A 15372-nucleotide genomic window follows, 5' to 3' on the forward strand; every position below is an offset into this window, starting at 1 on the left:
TGATATGCAGATGTCCTAACCATTAGACCACTGGGGCTTTCATGGTATTGTTCGAACTCGATTGGATAACGACTCTTTAACATTCTCGGCGTGGTACGGCGGAACAGCACTAGTCCTCAGTTGTACGCACGCGCACCAGAGATCAAATTGATACGCCCTCATCTTACAGTATTTTTATTCACGAGGCGGGATCTCCGAAGAGATACTTTTATATATATAAACAAATCAGGCAAAGAACATTAATTCTAAACCGCCCGGTGATATACTGAAATTTAATTAATTAATTTGAAACGATAAAGATGAGGAAATCTGTGAGAATGAGAAAAAGTCGCCCCAACCGAGACTCGAACTCGGACCGCCTGCTTGATATGCAGATGTCCTAACCATTAGACCACTGGGGCTTTCATGGTATTGTTCGGTTGGGGCGACTTTTTCTCATTCTCACAGATTTCCTCATCTTTATCGTTTCAAATTAAATATATATATATATATATATATTAATTTAGACTAGAACATTGGGGATTTGAAGTTTAAACACAACACTACTGCTCAACTACAAAACTATTGTGTGATTCTATTAATACTATTCTGATTTGATTAAGTATGTTGTCTCTTCCTGTTCTTGTTCTGTGCCTTCTTTCGACCAATCTTGCTCCTCTCCTTTGGCAAATTTAAGAAAAAACATCATTCCAAATAGCAGTATGCCCGCATTAATTATAAAAATAAACGACCATTGTTTAAATGTATTCTGAAAAGAAATAGATTATAATCTCAATTTAAAAAAAATCCATTTACAAATAAGCCTTTTATATGCACCCGATACACGAGCGGTATCAAGTCTAGCAACAATAAACAACATGCAGTATCGCGTCTTCTAGCAGTAACTTTCATCCCATGGGATATGTTATAAATTATTTTCTTTATTGTCGATAGACATGATAGCAACAATACTAATATTGTATTAGTATAAACTTTTAGAGCAATGACAATTTTTTTTAAATATGTTCAAATAAGTAAAAACTATATTCAAAATGAACCAAAAGAAATGAACAAAATATTAACCAAGTAAAAGTTGAATGTCTGATACTACGAACGAATACGGTATTGGCTGTTATATATGGCACACATAATGTAATTACGATTTATTTGAAATTTGACCATTACAAAATTCTAATTAGGCCTACAAAACGTAACAGTCACACACGGTTCTGGCTTAATCGTTGTCGATCTACAATTTGTTCAAATATGGAAAAACTTACATTGTTTTCTGTTAGTTTACCAAGAATAACAGGAACGATGAATGCACCAATACTTGAAAACGTTGTTGCAATTCCAACAATTATTCCAGCATATTTTGAAGATATGTCCAATGAGTTGGTATTTAAACCGGGTGGATTGAATCCAAGCGCACAAAAGGTAATTGAGATTAGAACCATAAATGCTACTAGAGATTCACCAACTTGGGAAATGATAAAGAAACAAACTGCAGCAACTCCAAGATCTAAATAAAAGATAAACATACAATTGATTAAGACACATGAGTAGAGTCTTGTTATTTGATTTGATTGTGAGTCATACTGCATGGTATTCATAATAGTACTCCATTAAATTATTACGTCATTAAGAGTGCAATTTTGTTATATACGATTGTAGACAGAAAAAAAGAAAGAAATAAAGAAAAAAAGAAAGATAAAAAAGGGAAAAAAGAAAGAACGAAAAAAGAAAGAAACTTGGTCAATGTACTTAATAAATAAAATATATACGGTAATGTAGTATATCATATTGAAGCATCATAAAAGAAATGAATGAATGAACGAAAGAAAGAAAGAAAAAAAGAAAGAAATAAACAAAGAAAGAAACTTGATCAATTTCCTCAATAAAATAAAAGATATGTATATCATTTTGAAGCATCATACCAATGATAACACACAGTTTTCTTGTATTCAAAATGCTCAATATATTACGGCGAATTATAAAGTCAGCACAGGCAGCAGAAAGCAGAACAACTGGAAGTCTGGCTATGGCAGGGATTGATGTCAGAATACCAGTCTAAAGTAAGTAAATAAAATACAATGATAATAATGTGTAATAATGTAATCTGGTTAATAGTCTTCGTTCCAATTCTCAGAATCGTCTTGCTCCTGCTAAAGTGAAGACCGTCTCATATTGTCATTGGAATTATCTTATGCAGCTTCTATGTTTTGGAATTCTCTTCCAAACTGCATTAAAGATGCACAGTCGGTAGCTCTTTTTTAGAAGTTTCTAAAGACATACTTGTTCAAAAAAGCATAATTAATCCCTTTTTTCTCATTTTCCATGCCACCTAGATTGTTTTAGATCTAGTTTAAGTAGGTAGGGAAGGAGGCACCTGAGTCCGGTATGACCGAGACACAACTGCTGCTGACCGGGGTTCAATTAGACCGATCCCTGGTTAGCGACGTGGTCGTATCCCCTTACTTCGGTTTGGGTTTTTTTTGCATGGTTGGAATGATTGTTTAGTATCAAGTAATTAAATCAAAATTGATGTAAAGAGTTAAATCACGCCTTAAAGTTTCCTGCTGTAACTGTGATGTAGGGCCATATCCAACATGTCATGTGTCACCTGACAACGTTTGCAAGGCACATCCATTGGATAAGTGTTAAGTTAATATTTTAATTATCTAGTCATCGGTCAATTACTTTATACTTTCCAAAACGACACACAACACATTGTTTATTGTATTATAATCTCTCACTCTAGTTATCGATTTCCACTGTTCACAGAGTGAACATTTCAAGCTGTTAAATCATTCCACATTTTTAATTTAATTTGAATCATTCTTAGAGTGAAGAAAGAATGCTCTTTTATTAGTTTAAACTATTTCACACCGAACACCGCGTGACATTTTCACTCGTTCACTAGAAGCAAGAATATTAAATGAAATATTATAAAAAAAACTTACAGATTTTGCATCAAATCCTAAAATGGATGAGATGAAAATGGGTATTTCTGTTATACTGAAGTACCACGCGGCGTCGAAAGCTACATAGCCAATCACAATAGCCCACACCGCAGAGGACGTGAATATAGCCTTCCAAGGAACTGATGAATACTATGATATAAAAATATACAATTATATTTTTTATAGTTTCAAAATAAGTTGAATTTTTTGATTGTTTTTTTCGGTAGTTCAATATTAATGCATTTCTCCAACGTACAACATTTGGTACTGGACGCTCTAAGACTTGGTTCCCACTAGCGATGCAACTCAACCTACACAGCGTAAGAATATGTGTTTCCCCGCCCCGAAATCAAACTTTGTCGCCGGTTCATTTAGGACCAGCAATACTAATGAACATTTAATTCTCAGTTTCGTAAATATTGAGCTTGGATTCCTTAAATTATATTTGGAATATGGCTAATGTTTAGGAAACAAAATATTAGAAATTAATGAGGGCAGCAAACCATATATTTAAAAGTAAAAATGTAAATTCGAATTTTATGAAGGTCATAATTATATTTTTCACCATAATTGAATGCTTTAGAATGACGCACTTTTTTATAAAACAATAAAACAACTGCGGCCTACAGCCTAATTACCATATTGGTATAATAACATTTTGTTTTATATTCTCAATAATACACTGTAACAGTGAACTGTGGGCAATGACAGTTTCAATTCTAGAGAATAATAGGTATTAGGTGGTCGGAGAAAATAAAATAAAAAGATTTGTATAAAAGAATAGATGAGTGGAGTAAGGAAGTAAAGAAAAGAAGGCTGACATTGTATAATCATAATGCTCCGATTAAACGAAAACACACAAGCGAGGATTGCACTCAGATAGGCTCAACGAAATACTAAAATACCAAAAAAAAGAAGGAAGACCGATCAGAACGTACAGAGTGGCAAATGCAATGGACGCGCAATCGAAAAGGCAAGAGAGGAAGGCTGGCCGCCGCCGAGAGAAAAGTTTTTTTATTTAACAAATGATTTATAAAAACAACGTAGGCTAGGCCAACATCACGCGCAATGTCTAATGACGAATAGCGTTTAGGGTGATTACAGTAACACACCGTAACATTAGTTCTTTCTTCAGATGACATAAACAGTTCTAACTCCTTTTTTGTAATAAACGGGTCAGTATTTGGCGTTTCATAAACAAGTGTTGTCCATACTACCAATCCTACTAACCCGAACACGCCTGTCATAATCAAGAAATAGTACAAAGTTGTAAGGAACAAAATAAAAATATCTAACGTAAATACATAATGCATTTTTTTACTGTTAATATTATGGTTAGCGCAATCATGTTGCACAATTAGCGCTTTACTAACCCGTGACCAAATTATGGTCGGTGCAAAGTTTGATTGACAAATTGACCCTCCGAATATGAGCGTGGCAAAAAGTCAATGGAAATCACAATTCAAATTTGTTTTTGCCTGACTCACTAATTGAAGTCACGGAAGACATGTAGAGAAAAAAATTATTCGTTTGAATAATTTTATGTTTGATATTATTATTCTCAACTTTTGTTATTTTGATTTATTTTAATTTATGCCTTGACATTTTTTTTATCCTATTCCTATCTCTGAATTTTTTATTTTTATTTGCTTGTTATGGAGATTTGGTTTGAGTTATACATTATATATCTATTTTAATGAATGCTTGTCTGTTTAGTATTACCCTGTTTATGTATTTTTATTAAATGCAATTATGCGTATAGCGATTCTTTTGTTTTGTTTTATTGCTTTTGGTGTCTGTGTACCAGTTACAAAAATACAATTTTGAAAAAAACAAACAATGATATATGATATCTATTATTCAAATTATTTTATATTTGTAATTATTATTGAGGCAAAAGGATAAAGCATAAGCTATTTCATTCACTATCCTTCTTAAAGATGGCAATCCTGTTCACATGTCAAACATATAATACACAAAATGCTCATAGAAAAAGAAAAAGAGAAAAGCTCCTTAATATGATATAACAGGATTTGAACCCAGAACCCTTGGATTGGTAGCCGAGCATCATAACCACCAATCCACAGATAAACTATTATTACTGTAAAACTGAACATGAACAATTACTTAAACGACAGACAAAACAAAATTACGTTAGCATACTATACGTATAAAATGACACCGGCCAACCACCAAGTTCATATGCTGTGCAAAGCCAACCGGACAGATGACTTGAAACGATTGTTGAAAGTGTTGCCCCTGTGTAAAAATAGAAATTGAGAAAGATTAAGTTATGGTAAATGTACAGTAGTCAACATTGTAGCTTGGTGGATAGATGCTAGGCTACCAATTACATTGCCCTGGGTTCAAATCAACATCAAAGATGTCAGATTTCAGACGCCAGGATTTTTTTCTCATGACAGAACAACTCCACTTCCAAGACTTGTTCGTGTAGAGAGCATATTGTGTATGTTTGTATATGGCCTCTACAGGACAGGACAGGACAGGACAAACTGTCATAAAATAAAAAATAAAATGTTGTAAAATAGACAAAGGGAATTATAAAAAAAAGGTATTTGTTACATTTGTTCGTGCATCAAGGAGTTCGGCAGCCATTTTAAATATGGCCACCAATTGTATTGAAATATGATAAAATAATTTACCTCAAACCAAAACAACCTCATATTATAAAAATGTTGACTTGCCATTGTATAGACACCATAATACTCCGTTGTTCATAAACTGTCCATTTTCCTAATAAAACGAAGAAAGCAGAAAATGCCACTCCCTAGAAATAAAGAATGAAATGTACCCATAAAGGGTCAAAGGTTAAGAACAGAATACGAATTAAATTAGGCTGGAATATACAATAAGTAACCAATATTCAAGAAATCCATAGCATAACAATCAGGGTGCTGACATATTATAGTCAAAACATCACGACGTTACAAACAATTGTCGAGTTAGGTATATAATCTTGCTATGTTTGTGTATGAAGTAGTTAAAAAGTTTGTGAAAGTGTATAAACCATACAAAATAACAGCAAGAAAATAAAGGTTTTCACCTAACGGAAGGAGCTAGTCTGCCGTAGGCACATATCAAACAATATAACATCCCGCAACTAGGCCCAACCTATTTAGTTTTCTTTACTATTCTCAAAGTCTTATAGTATAAAAGAATGCATTTTATTCATCAGAAAAAAGTAAACACTGCTTCAAGTTGATGCTTAATTGTCGGTTGTTGTTGTTGGTTAATTAACGCATACATCTAAGATAACACTTAAGGCATTAAATGACAGATTGGCATCAAAACTTGCAGAGTATATTGGAAAGGATCAATTTGGTTTTGTAAAAGGAAGAAGCACCAGAGATGCGATTGCTGTGCTGAGAGTGATGGGAGAAAAATCCCCAGAATATGGTAACGAATTGTATATATGCTTTGTGGATTATGAAAAAGCATTCAACAGGATTAATTGGATCAAATTGATGGACATATTGTATAGAATTTGTGTTTTTGCTACCAGGGAACAAAAATAACAACAGATGGCAGATGTAAGAGTGAGATTCTAAGGAGAATGGGAATGGCAAAGGGGAAATTCCCAACAAACAGGAAATTCTTAACAAGTAAAGCAAGTATTGAAACAAGAAAAAAAGTGGTTAAAGCATTAGTATGGAGTGTTGCATTATACGGATGCGAAACATGGACATTAAAAAAAGAGGAAATAAACAGAATAGAGGCATTTGAAATGTGGTGTTGGAGAAAAATGCTAAAAATTCAATACACAGAGCACAGAAGGAATGATGACATTTTGAATTGATTTTTACAGTTTTATTAGTATGTTTTAAAGTGTTTTATTTATATTTTTTAACTCATTGTTATATAAAAAAAAAACAGGTGCTACATCTATGCCCGATATGTTTTTATCCTGTATAAATAAGCTTTTAAATAAATAAATAAACAACTTATTCCTACCTGTACTGCTCCGTCTAAAACACGCACTGCAATCAGTAGATTGATACTGACCTCTGCAGCAATTGGAACCAACGCTGTCAGAATACACTCACAAAGTAGCACTACTCCCAGGGCTTTTTTACCGCCTATACAGCAGGAAAACCAGCCTCCGGGGATCGGCGTGATTATGTAACCAATGTAGAAAGCACTCAGCACAGTTTGCTGAGTCATTTCATCCCAATTATATGTTGGTATCTATAGTAAAACATAGTACCATTTATGTTTAAAAAAAATGTTTTCTGTATTATTTACAGATATTTAAAAACAAAGCAATAAGTTTTATTTTAGGCTATTTTTTTGGTTCTCGTAGTCTTTATGACAAACTTTATTTTGTAAACTTAAGTTAACTTTCAGTTTAGCAAGAAAACTTTTCTAAAGTTTGACAGTATAAACTGCAGACAACGAGTTCTGTAGACGTTAAGCCATGTAGCTTCTCGGCAAACTATTTTCTGATGTTTGTGAACAATCAAAGCAGTTTTGTAGTTGATGTGATTCTGTAGTTAAACAAAATGACAGGAACGGTAGTTTAAAGAACTTCACCAAACAGTTATAGAGACTGGTAAACATTTGTTTGTAGACTCCGAATCTGCCACTGTTGGACAAGTGTATGTTGCCTGTCTACACTCCTTGAATTTCTCAGTTCACAGACTTCAGTTTATCAAGAAAGTGCTTAATATGTTTTGGATCTCAGTGACGTCATGAACAATAATACAATTTCGTCATTAAGTTATGATACTTATAATTACTTAAAGATGTATTGTCCCCCTGAAAAAATATTTCAAATTCAAATTTTTTTTGAATATGCCATTTTAATGAAACATAATAGTTATCCACTTTGACCAAAAATTGGATCGAAAAAAAAATGTATTTACCTGAAAAAACTGTAATTAAAGCAAAAATTGCCAAATTGGCTGCCAGCCAGTGGGTTTTTGGTTGAATTTAACCATATATTTTGTCAATTTATAGGTGAAAACATTTTTTTTTCTATGGAAGTGATTAACTTAACATATTCAAAGTCTGATTTAATTAATCTTCATTTTTTGCGGGGACAATACATCTTTAAGTAATTCTGCTAATTTAAGATCTGTCTACTTTATGTGACAAACAAATGTGAGGTGTTCATATATGGATACGATGAAGTCGTACCACTGCTATATTTGGGTACATCAAAGTTGTTTTTTTGTCAAACTAGTTTGATAGTATAAACAGAGCTTTACATTTTTATTATTGTTGCTTTAGGTCCCTAATTGTTCAAAACATGTTTTACTCCTCTGAGTATACATTTGTAATGTATTCAAATATAATTGATCATCATTACTGCTACAGTTTGTTGTGTTTTCTTGGCGGCGTACCATAGCTAGGCATCGCAATACTCATGTTGATTCTTGTGCAGTATAGAAAGAACGTTATTACGGCACACATACCTATGGAAGGCCATAATCATGTTGAAGTACATATTGAGAAATTTTTTGTTCTAATAAATCACGAGTCATAATTTGATTTCTATAATAATCCAGTTGTATGGTTTTGGTCAAACAAATGTCAAAATATGCTGTATAAAGCTTTGTCTACACTATTAAACTCTATGTGTGACCACAAAATGTAATGCGTCCATCATGTCATATCACTACCATATTTGGCCACGTCATACTTTTTTTTCTAAAACTAGTTTGATAGTGTAGACAGGACTAATTATTATCTTAGTAAACAATTTCATATAATAAATAGGCCATAATCACGTTGAAGTACATAGTGCACCAATCTACTAATACTAATTAATTTGAAATAACAAAACTCCAATTTATATATTAGGACCGATTATTACAATTTATTATTGTAATACATAATAAATGTTTCCAGAAAAGTCAAAAATTAACATGTAACTTACTGTACCACGGAGAAGGAAGAATTTAGTTTCAAATCCTCCGTGTAGGGCTATGAGACATATCTTATTATATCAACCCCTTTTTATCAAAACCTACGCATCACTGACTCAATGGTGATGGACTATTTAGAGATTCATGTCAAGCCAACCTTTTCAAAAAGGTTTGCCGAGCATAACTTTTAATATCTTTGTCTATCAATAGAGGCATAGGCCTACAACAAATCTTATTAACTGTGTGACGTTCTTTACAAAAGTATATATACACAATACTTTATTTTTAGTGCAACACGACTCTACAGCTCACTATGAAGGTATGTTATTATAACATCAGTATTATTGAATTATTATAAGAAAAGTCGGCAGCAATAGTTGATGTGAGAGGTTCAGAAACTCTACGTCTAAAGCTTTCAATTCCATTATCATAATATAACAATTATTATCATTATTGACCTATTTATTACTAGAGTCTCTAGGTCTGTAGTGAAACCACCAATTGTATTTCATTAGAACCCTGTTAAATACTAATTTGAATAGGCCTGTGAATAGTGTTATACATACCAGCTACAAGAAACCTCTTCATATTATCCAGTTAATCCACTTAAATACATAAAAAAGAAACGAGTGTTACTTACAATTCCCCTTCAATTTGGTTCAATTGGGGGTGTCTAGAAAACTAATATCTAGAAAACTAAGACCTAAGATATCTTAGTTTTCTAGATCTAGAAAACTAAGATATGTTAGGTCTTAGTTTTCTAGATCTTAGTTTTCAAGACACCCATGAAATAATGTCTAATATCTAAATTGCAAAAATAACACAGTAATAAAATAATGCAGTTATTAAAACTTATAATAAACCAATTTTGTTTCTGAATAAACCGGACCTACCTGTATTAATTGTGTTACAACTAAGTTGAAGGACTTGCAACAGAACAATAATGCTAGTAATGATAAATCACTGTAACCAAATAAATATCTTTCCATTTCAATTGACGCGGCCCTCTATAGGAGGATTTTTTTTATTCAGTATAAATATATTAAACAATAAAATGAAAACAAAACCGACGCAGCGGTGACATGACAAAATTAAAGAAAAAGTATAAAGCATAAGGTGTCTCTTCACCTTAAGAAATATAGGAAGAATTTGCGAATCAATGGTAATATCGTAAATAAATACAAAAATATTCCAGGTATAAATCGTATGCGCAGTCTGATCGCTCTATTGGCATGTATGCGTCGAGGATCATCGACAAAGAAGTCGGACCACTGCAGAAAGTTGAAATATTATAATTATTATTCCACAAAATTCATAAATTGAACGTTAGTTAATCTACTCGTTTGATGCATTTCTGCCGTGTACCGTTGTGAAGTGCTATGGAAAGGTGTACTATGTTTTACCACAATTAGTCCATGGGCGGGAAGGGATTACCATGACAACCCCCCCCCCCCCCCCTTCGCCCACCACATACTCCACAGTTATGGTATCATTTTCTTCACACGAGCATATAGAGTGAAAAAATCGATGTTAACAAGAACAATATATGGATGCATTGTATGTATTTGCGTCGTTTGTAATGATCATCAGTGTTTTATCTTCAAATATTTTTTGGGGTAGGGGTAAGTTATGTGCACGGTAACCCCTTCCAGCCCATGGACTAAATATTAATTATACCATGGACCACCAACAATTAATATTATTAATATTATTAGAATATATTTTCTGTCCGTAGACTAATAGTAGTTTACCTCCGCCAAGGAGGTATATATGTAGTGGATCGCGTGTGTCTGTTTGTTTGTTTGTTAGTTAGTTTGTTACTAAAAAAGCAGGATCTTTACCAAAATGAAAATACATACATTTTTGTACAAGAAGCAAGAGTTATAATTTGTGATTTATAATTTTAAAACATAATTTAATTGAATGTACAGGATTTTTGATACGAGTAGTTTTAAAAACCTATTTCTTTTCAAATTCACCCGTTTGTTTTTGGCGTTCCTGTTCTATTATTAGTCAACTGAAACTATTGTTAGTTGAAAGGCTGATTACATAACCTTTACACCAAACTCGCATACACATGCTTGTAGTGAAATTAGCCTAAATCACACACATCATTAAGACGTTGGATAAATACAATAAAATCAGCACAACATCTTTCTTTTTAAAAGTTTTGGAAAACATCATGATTGATTGATACTCCCGCAATTTATGGACATGGTAGATAGTGTGATATCTTGTAATTTATGTTATTGTTAGATATTGTACACTATTACAGTATCTAATAATAACAATCAGTAAACCGAACAAGTAAATGATAACAATCCACATATTGATTAGATTGAGATATTAAACTTTGAGTTGTGTTTTTACTAGCAAATTCAATTGACTTTTATAAAGCCGTTATTTTATTATTATTATTATTACTATTATTATTATTAATCTGACTCGTGCACTTATAATAATCGTTTTCATGTCTTTTTAAAAACCATACCTAACTATTTTCTTAAAAATATGAACTACGAATATTATTTATTTGCCGATGATAAGCATTATGTTTTATGGGAACATTACGCATTACAGTAAGGTAGGTGATCGTGCGAGAGACAACAACGTTGTCTCGCGGTAATGTTAGTCAGGTTTAGAAGAGTGAGTGCCATTTCAAAATGTTTTACATATTGTACAGCTTCACTGTGATCTTTTGTACCTTTTTATTTCACTGTAATATCCCGATGACATCAGGTAGGATGAAACACTTTTGTTCTTAAAATATGTATGTCACGACTTCCTCCGTGAAATGAACAAATGTTGGTGGTGGCCAATAAAATGCGATGTGACCACGTAATTTGTGAACAAATAATGATATAATAATTATTATTTTTTAGATGTAATTTAGTCCACAACATTTGCATACCAGATTAATGGGAGTAAACATTTTAGCTTTTCTCTGTTTATAAAAGTATTAAAAGACAGTTTAATGATTCATACGAAACTACAAGAAATTAAGTATGCTTCTTTATCCAAAGTTAGTTAGGCCTATAGTATGAGTTTATTTCTATACGCATTTCTTTTTTTCATATACACTTATTAGGTAAATCCTGTATGCGATCTGCAATTTTTGAGAACCAACGGAATTTGTTGAAATCAAAAGAAATTGATTCAGTATTTGCTACTACTAGAACAAGAAGTGCAACTCGATGTTCTCTGTTGTGTTTGAGTTTTACTCCTGGCTGTCAATCATTTCGCTATGACATCAAATCAAAATTATGTGAATTATCTGGGCGTTTGGGTATGGAAAAAACAGGCAGTCACCGGGCGTATACACTACGGCCAACCGTACGTATTACAAATGTTTTCTTGTAAAACTTGATTTGTAAAGGTTGCTGCATGGAGGAAATATATATTTCCTCCATGGTTGCTGATAGTGCAACAAACATAATTGACGATGCTTTAATTGGATCATCATCAATATACATTGAATTATGCCTTCTCTCTCATTATTAATTGGAATAAGATTTTATAGACCACTGTTATGTTGTTGATATTCTTGCCTATTTACTTAGGTGAAAGATTGCCAGGATATTTTGGGAAGCGGTGGAAGCGGATTATACCCAATTGCCAAGACTGGTAGAAACGCATTGCTTGTGTACTGTGATATGGATACTGGCGAAGGAGGATGGACGGTAAATCTACATTTTTATAGATTTTGTTTACGTAGGCCTAATAAAAAGGCATGTATATAGTCATTGTTATGTAGGCCTAGCATCTAGATTTGGCTACACATGTAAAAACTAAAAAAAAAGCAGCAGACTATCAATATTCAATATCTTATTTTTGTAGGACTTAGTCTATCTAAGCAGCTGTAGGTTACGTGTACAAAAACAAATTAATACACGTTAAAACAATTGCATACAAAATATAAAATCAGTCAAACCAAATTCATTCAAACACTTTTGTAATTCTGTTTATTGCAAATGCTGTAGTACTATCGACTGGAAACACTTGACAGCATCATTCTGCAAACACGTCTTTCAATACACTAAAGTACACACAATAACAAAACAGCGCCGATTTGTTGTTGGTGGTGGTGGAGAGAAACTCGACCTTAACGAACTGGTTTTATCAAAGGAAATGTACATGTAACAATCATAACATGACATGTAATAAACCTTCTATTGTGGATTTTGGGTGAAATCCTTCTTTAAATGTTTATGTTACGGAGCTTAACATCATGAAACCCGATGTTAATGTTAAAACCTGTCTCTGATTTCTGTAAATAGGTAAATGTACTGTAGTAAATTTACAAAGGAGCCGTATCGGTTTTAGTCGCGTGCAACGCGACTCTACAGCTCACTATGTCGGTCGGTTGGTTGGTCGGTTGGTCGGTAAACACTAACTTGTATATGGCCTTTTCTTGATATCAGTTTCATCTAGCTAAGTCAATTTTTCACAGTATTTTCCTTATGGCCAGGACTCGATGTGGTTATGTTTTCACGGTGCGCAATCAAAAATTACGCGGTCTACGCACGATTTAACGAAATCACGTTTGTAATCATATCTTCACAAGCATGAATCACAATTAAATAAAATTTGGTACTCATACATTTCAGGTCATATTTCATCATATGGCAATACAATTACGTGCTTAGCGCATATAACGTAAGAAAATGCGTACGCGCGCTTAAAATTTGTTAAATTGTCAAATTTATTTTCGATGAAATTAGAGGACGTTTCAGGCAATTTTACGCGTTTAAAAAATTGCAATGAGTGCGCAGATTCTTGCACGCGCACTGCACGTTAAACGTTAATACGCACTCTTTTTGCCCGATTTCTGTTTTAAAACCTTCCTTTAATAATGTCATCCTATTTGATTCACTTTCCAACTCGAAATTACGTTATTCGAGCACGTCAAAAGTGACAGGCTACGCACGTATAAATTAAAAATATATAAATGTTTTTAAACATTTTCAACATTTTTAAACATGTTCAGCAATTTTGGTCGGTTGGTCGGTCAGTCGGTTGGTTGGTTGGTCGGTCGGTAGGTCGGGGAACACTAACTTGAGCACGCGACTGCAGCCATCTATATGGCCTTGTTAAATCGTATGTACACTGTATTCTAGGTTTTTCAGCGGCGTGAGGATGATTCACTGAACTTTTATCGGTATTGGGAAGAATATAAAAATGGTTTTGGAAATATGTGCGGTGAGTTCTGGCTGGGAAATGACAATATACATGAGATGACGTCATCTGGAAAGTATAACCTTCGAATTGATATGAAAACGGATTCTGGTGAAGCATACTATTCAGTATACGAATCCTTCAGAATCAGTAATGAAGGTGATGACTACACTTTGGAAGTCGGCAATCAACTAAACGGCAACACAGGTAAGTGTAGAGATTGTTGACAAGCATGTCATGGTTGAAAGTGTCCGTTTAATGCATTTTGGATTCATATTTCCCTATGGCAATCCTTTTTTATTTTAATTAATTCAAGTTCCACAAGTTGTTTTTCACTTTAACCAGTTTCGACAGATTATAATTAGGTATATGAAAAAACACAACCAATGGTTTCACACATTTTTCATTGCGAAACTGTTTGATAGTTTAGTGGAAAACAGGTTTTAAAAGAATTTTCATCAAATAGTAAAGCGTTAAACATCTAAAGGACTGTTTCTCCTGACTATATGTCAATAATACTCGTGTTACCAACTAAGGCATAGACTGAATGGACTTTAAAGATTCCAATGCTCTTAAATATTTGACTATGACATTAAAGCCAAAACATATCAGAATGTGATTATACGTGTCAACAATCATGTTAGATTAGATCATGAAATATACTACTACTGTTACTGCTGGTGCTGCTGCCGATACCGTTGCCGCTACCGCTACCACTACCACCACTACTAGGCTACGATGACGACGTTAACCAACATTTAAAATAAAATGAATGTTTTTAGAAAATATCGTTATTCATTTCTTTTCTAAACAGTTGATGTGATGATACTTCATCGAGGGCAAGGTTTTACGACACGTGATGAAGATAACGACGATTTAAATGGTAATTGTGCTGTAGACCATGAAGGCGCCTGGTGGTATCACAGTTGTTTCAAATGTCATTTAAATGGAAAGTATGGATCTTCATTTAAGTGCTACACCCGAACTAGTAAATTGGAAAATCTGGGATGGTCAGAAATGAAAATAAAGCGTAACTATTAGTAGTCAAAAAACTAGTAACATAAACACAATTATTCTCCCTTCTCTTGTCTTATCATGAAATTATAGTATGAATAAGCGCTGTAAACTCATGTCACTAAATACTCACAGAACAGGAAAAAAGAAATGAAATGGATGTGTTTATTTTGTGTTTATAACCGTATGAATCGATTGAAGTTTTACTTAGTATTAATAATTGTATGTATATCAGTTGGTAGCTGGCTCATTTGTATTAAATACATCGATATATTTTGCTTAAGCTTCTTTCCAATTATAAAATGAATGAATACAATTTTATGAACAGTTAGAACTATACAAAAGTAGGCCTA

The 15372-nt window shown here is 33.2% G+C and overlaps 3 protein-coding genes across 3 annotated transcripts in view; 1 reads left to right on the forward strand and 2 right to left on the reverse strand.

Moving 5' to 3' along the window:
* LOC144836169 (sialin-like) overlaps nt 1-9415 on the reverse strand; it is a 31604-nt gene extending 22189 nt beyond the window's left edge. Inside the window, exon 1 of the mRNA XM_078691396.1 lies at nt 9397-9415. The gene's annotated coding sequence lies outside the window, so the exon portion shown is untranslated. The remainder of the gene's footprint in view (nt 1-9396) is intronic.
* LOC144835409 (sialin-like) lies at nt 541-7124 on the reverse strand. Its single transcript, XM_078690494.1, has 9 exons — nt 6915-7124; nt 5670-5730; nt 5297-5455; nt 5106-5201; nt 4055-4182; nt 2943-3092; nt 1917-2049; nt 1260-1501; nt 541-748 (listed from the first exon to the last, which is right to left on the reverse strand). The coding sequence occupies exons 1-9, from the start codon at nt 7122-7124 to the stop codon at nt 584-586; spliced, it is 1344 nt and encodes a 447-aa protein (XP_078546620.1). The 3' UTR covers nt 541-583.
* Nucleotides 9416-11490: 2075 nt separating the features above from the next.
* LOC144836172 (fibrinogen-like protein A) lies at nt 11491-15055 on the forward strand. The gene is made up of 5 exons (XM_078691399.1): nt 11491-11569; nt 11919-12163; nt 12391-12510; nt 13948-14212; nt 14820-15055. Exons 1-5 carry the CDS (start codon nt 11494-11496, stop codon nt 15044-15046), a joined length of 933 nt encoding a protein of 310 aa, XP_078547525.1. The 5' UTR covers nt 11491-11493; the 3' UTR covers nt 15047-15055.
* Nucleotides 15056-15372: the final 317 nt, after the last annotated feature.

Source organism: Antedon bifida, chromosome 2, assembly GCF_963402885.1.
Source record: "Antedon bifida chromosome 2, ecAntBifi1.1, whole genome shotgun sequence".
In the NCBI taxonomy this organism is placed as follows: Eukaryota; Metazoa; Echinodermata; class Crinoidea; order Comatulida; family Antedonidae; genus Antedon; species Antedon bifida.

Bases quoted from the DNA above. Each gene is read 5' to 3' on its own strand.
- LOC144835409 (XM_078690494.1), bottom strand. From the start codon at position 7,124: ATGACTCAGCAAACTGTGCTGAGTGCTTTCTACATTGGTTACATAATC. The intron at 5,202-5,296 runs GTAATTGGTAGC...ATTTTTACACAG, and splicing joins TGATTTGAACCCAGGGCAAT to GGGCAACACTTTCAACAATC. The intron at 3,093-4,054 runs GTGTGTTACTGT...TTTATATCATAG, and splicing joins AAGAAAGAACTAATGTTACG to TATTCATCAGTTCCTTGGAA.
- LOC144836172 (XM_078691399.1), top strand. From the start codon at position 11,494: ATGTTTTACATATTGTACAGCTTCACTGTGATCTTTTGTACCTTTTTA. The intron at 12,511-13,947 runs GTAAATCTACAT...ACTGTATTCTAG, and splicing joins CTGGCGAAGGAGGATGGACG to GTTTTTCAGCGGCGTGAGGA. The intron at 14,213-14,819 runs GTAAGTGTAGAG...TTTTCTAAACAG, and splicing joins TCAACTAAACGGCAACACAG to TTGATGTGATGATACTTCAT.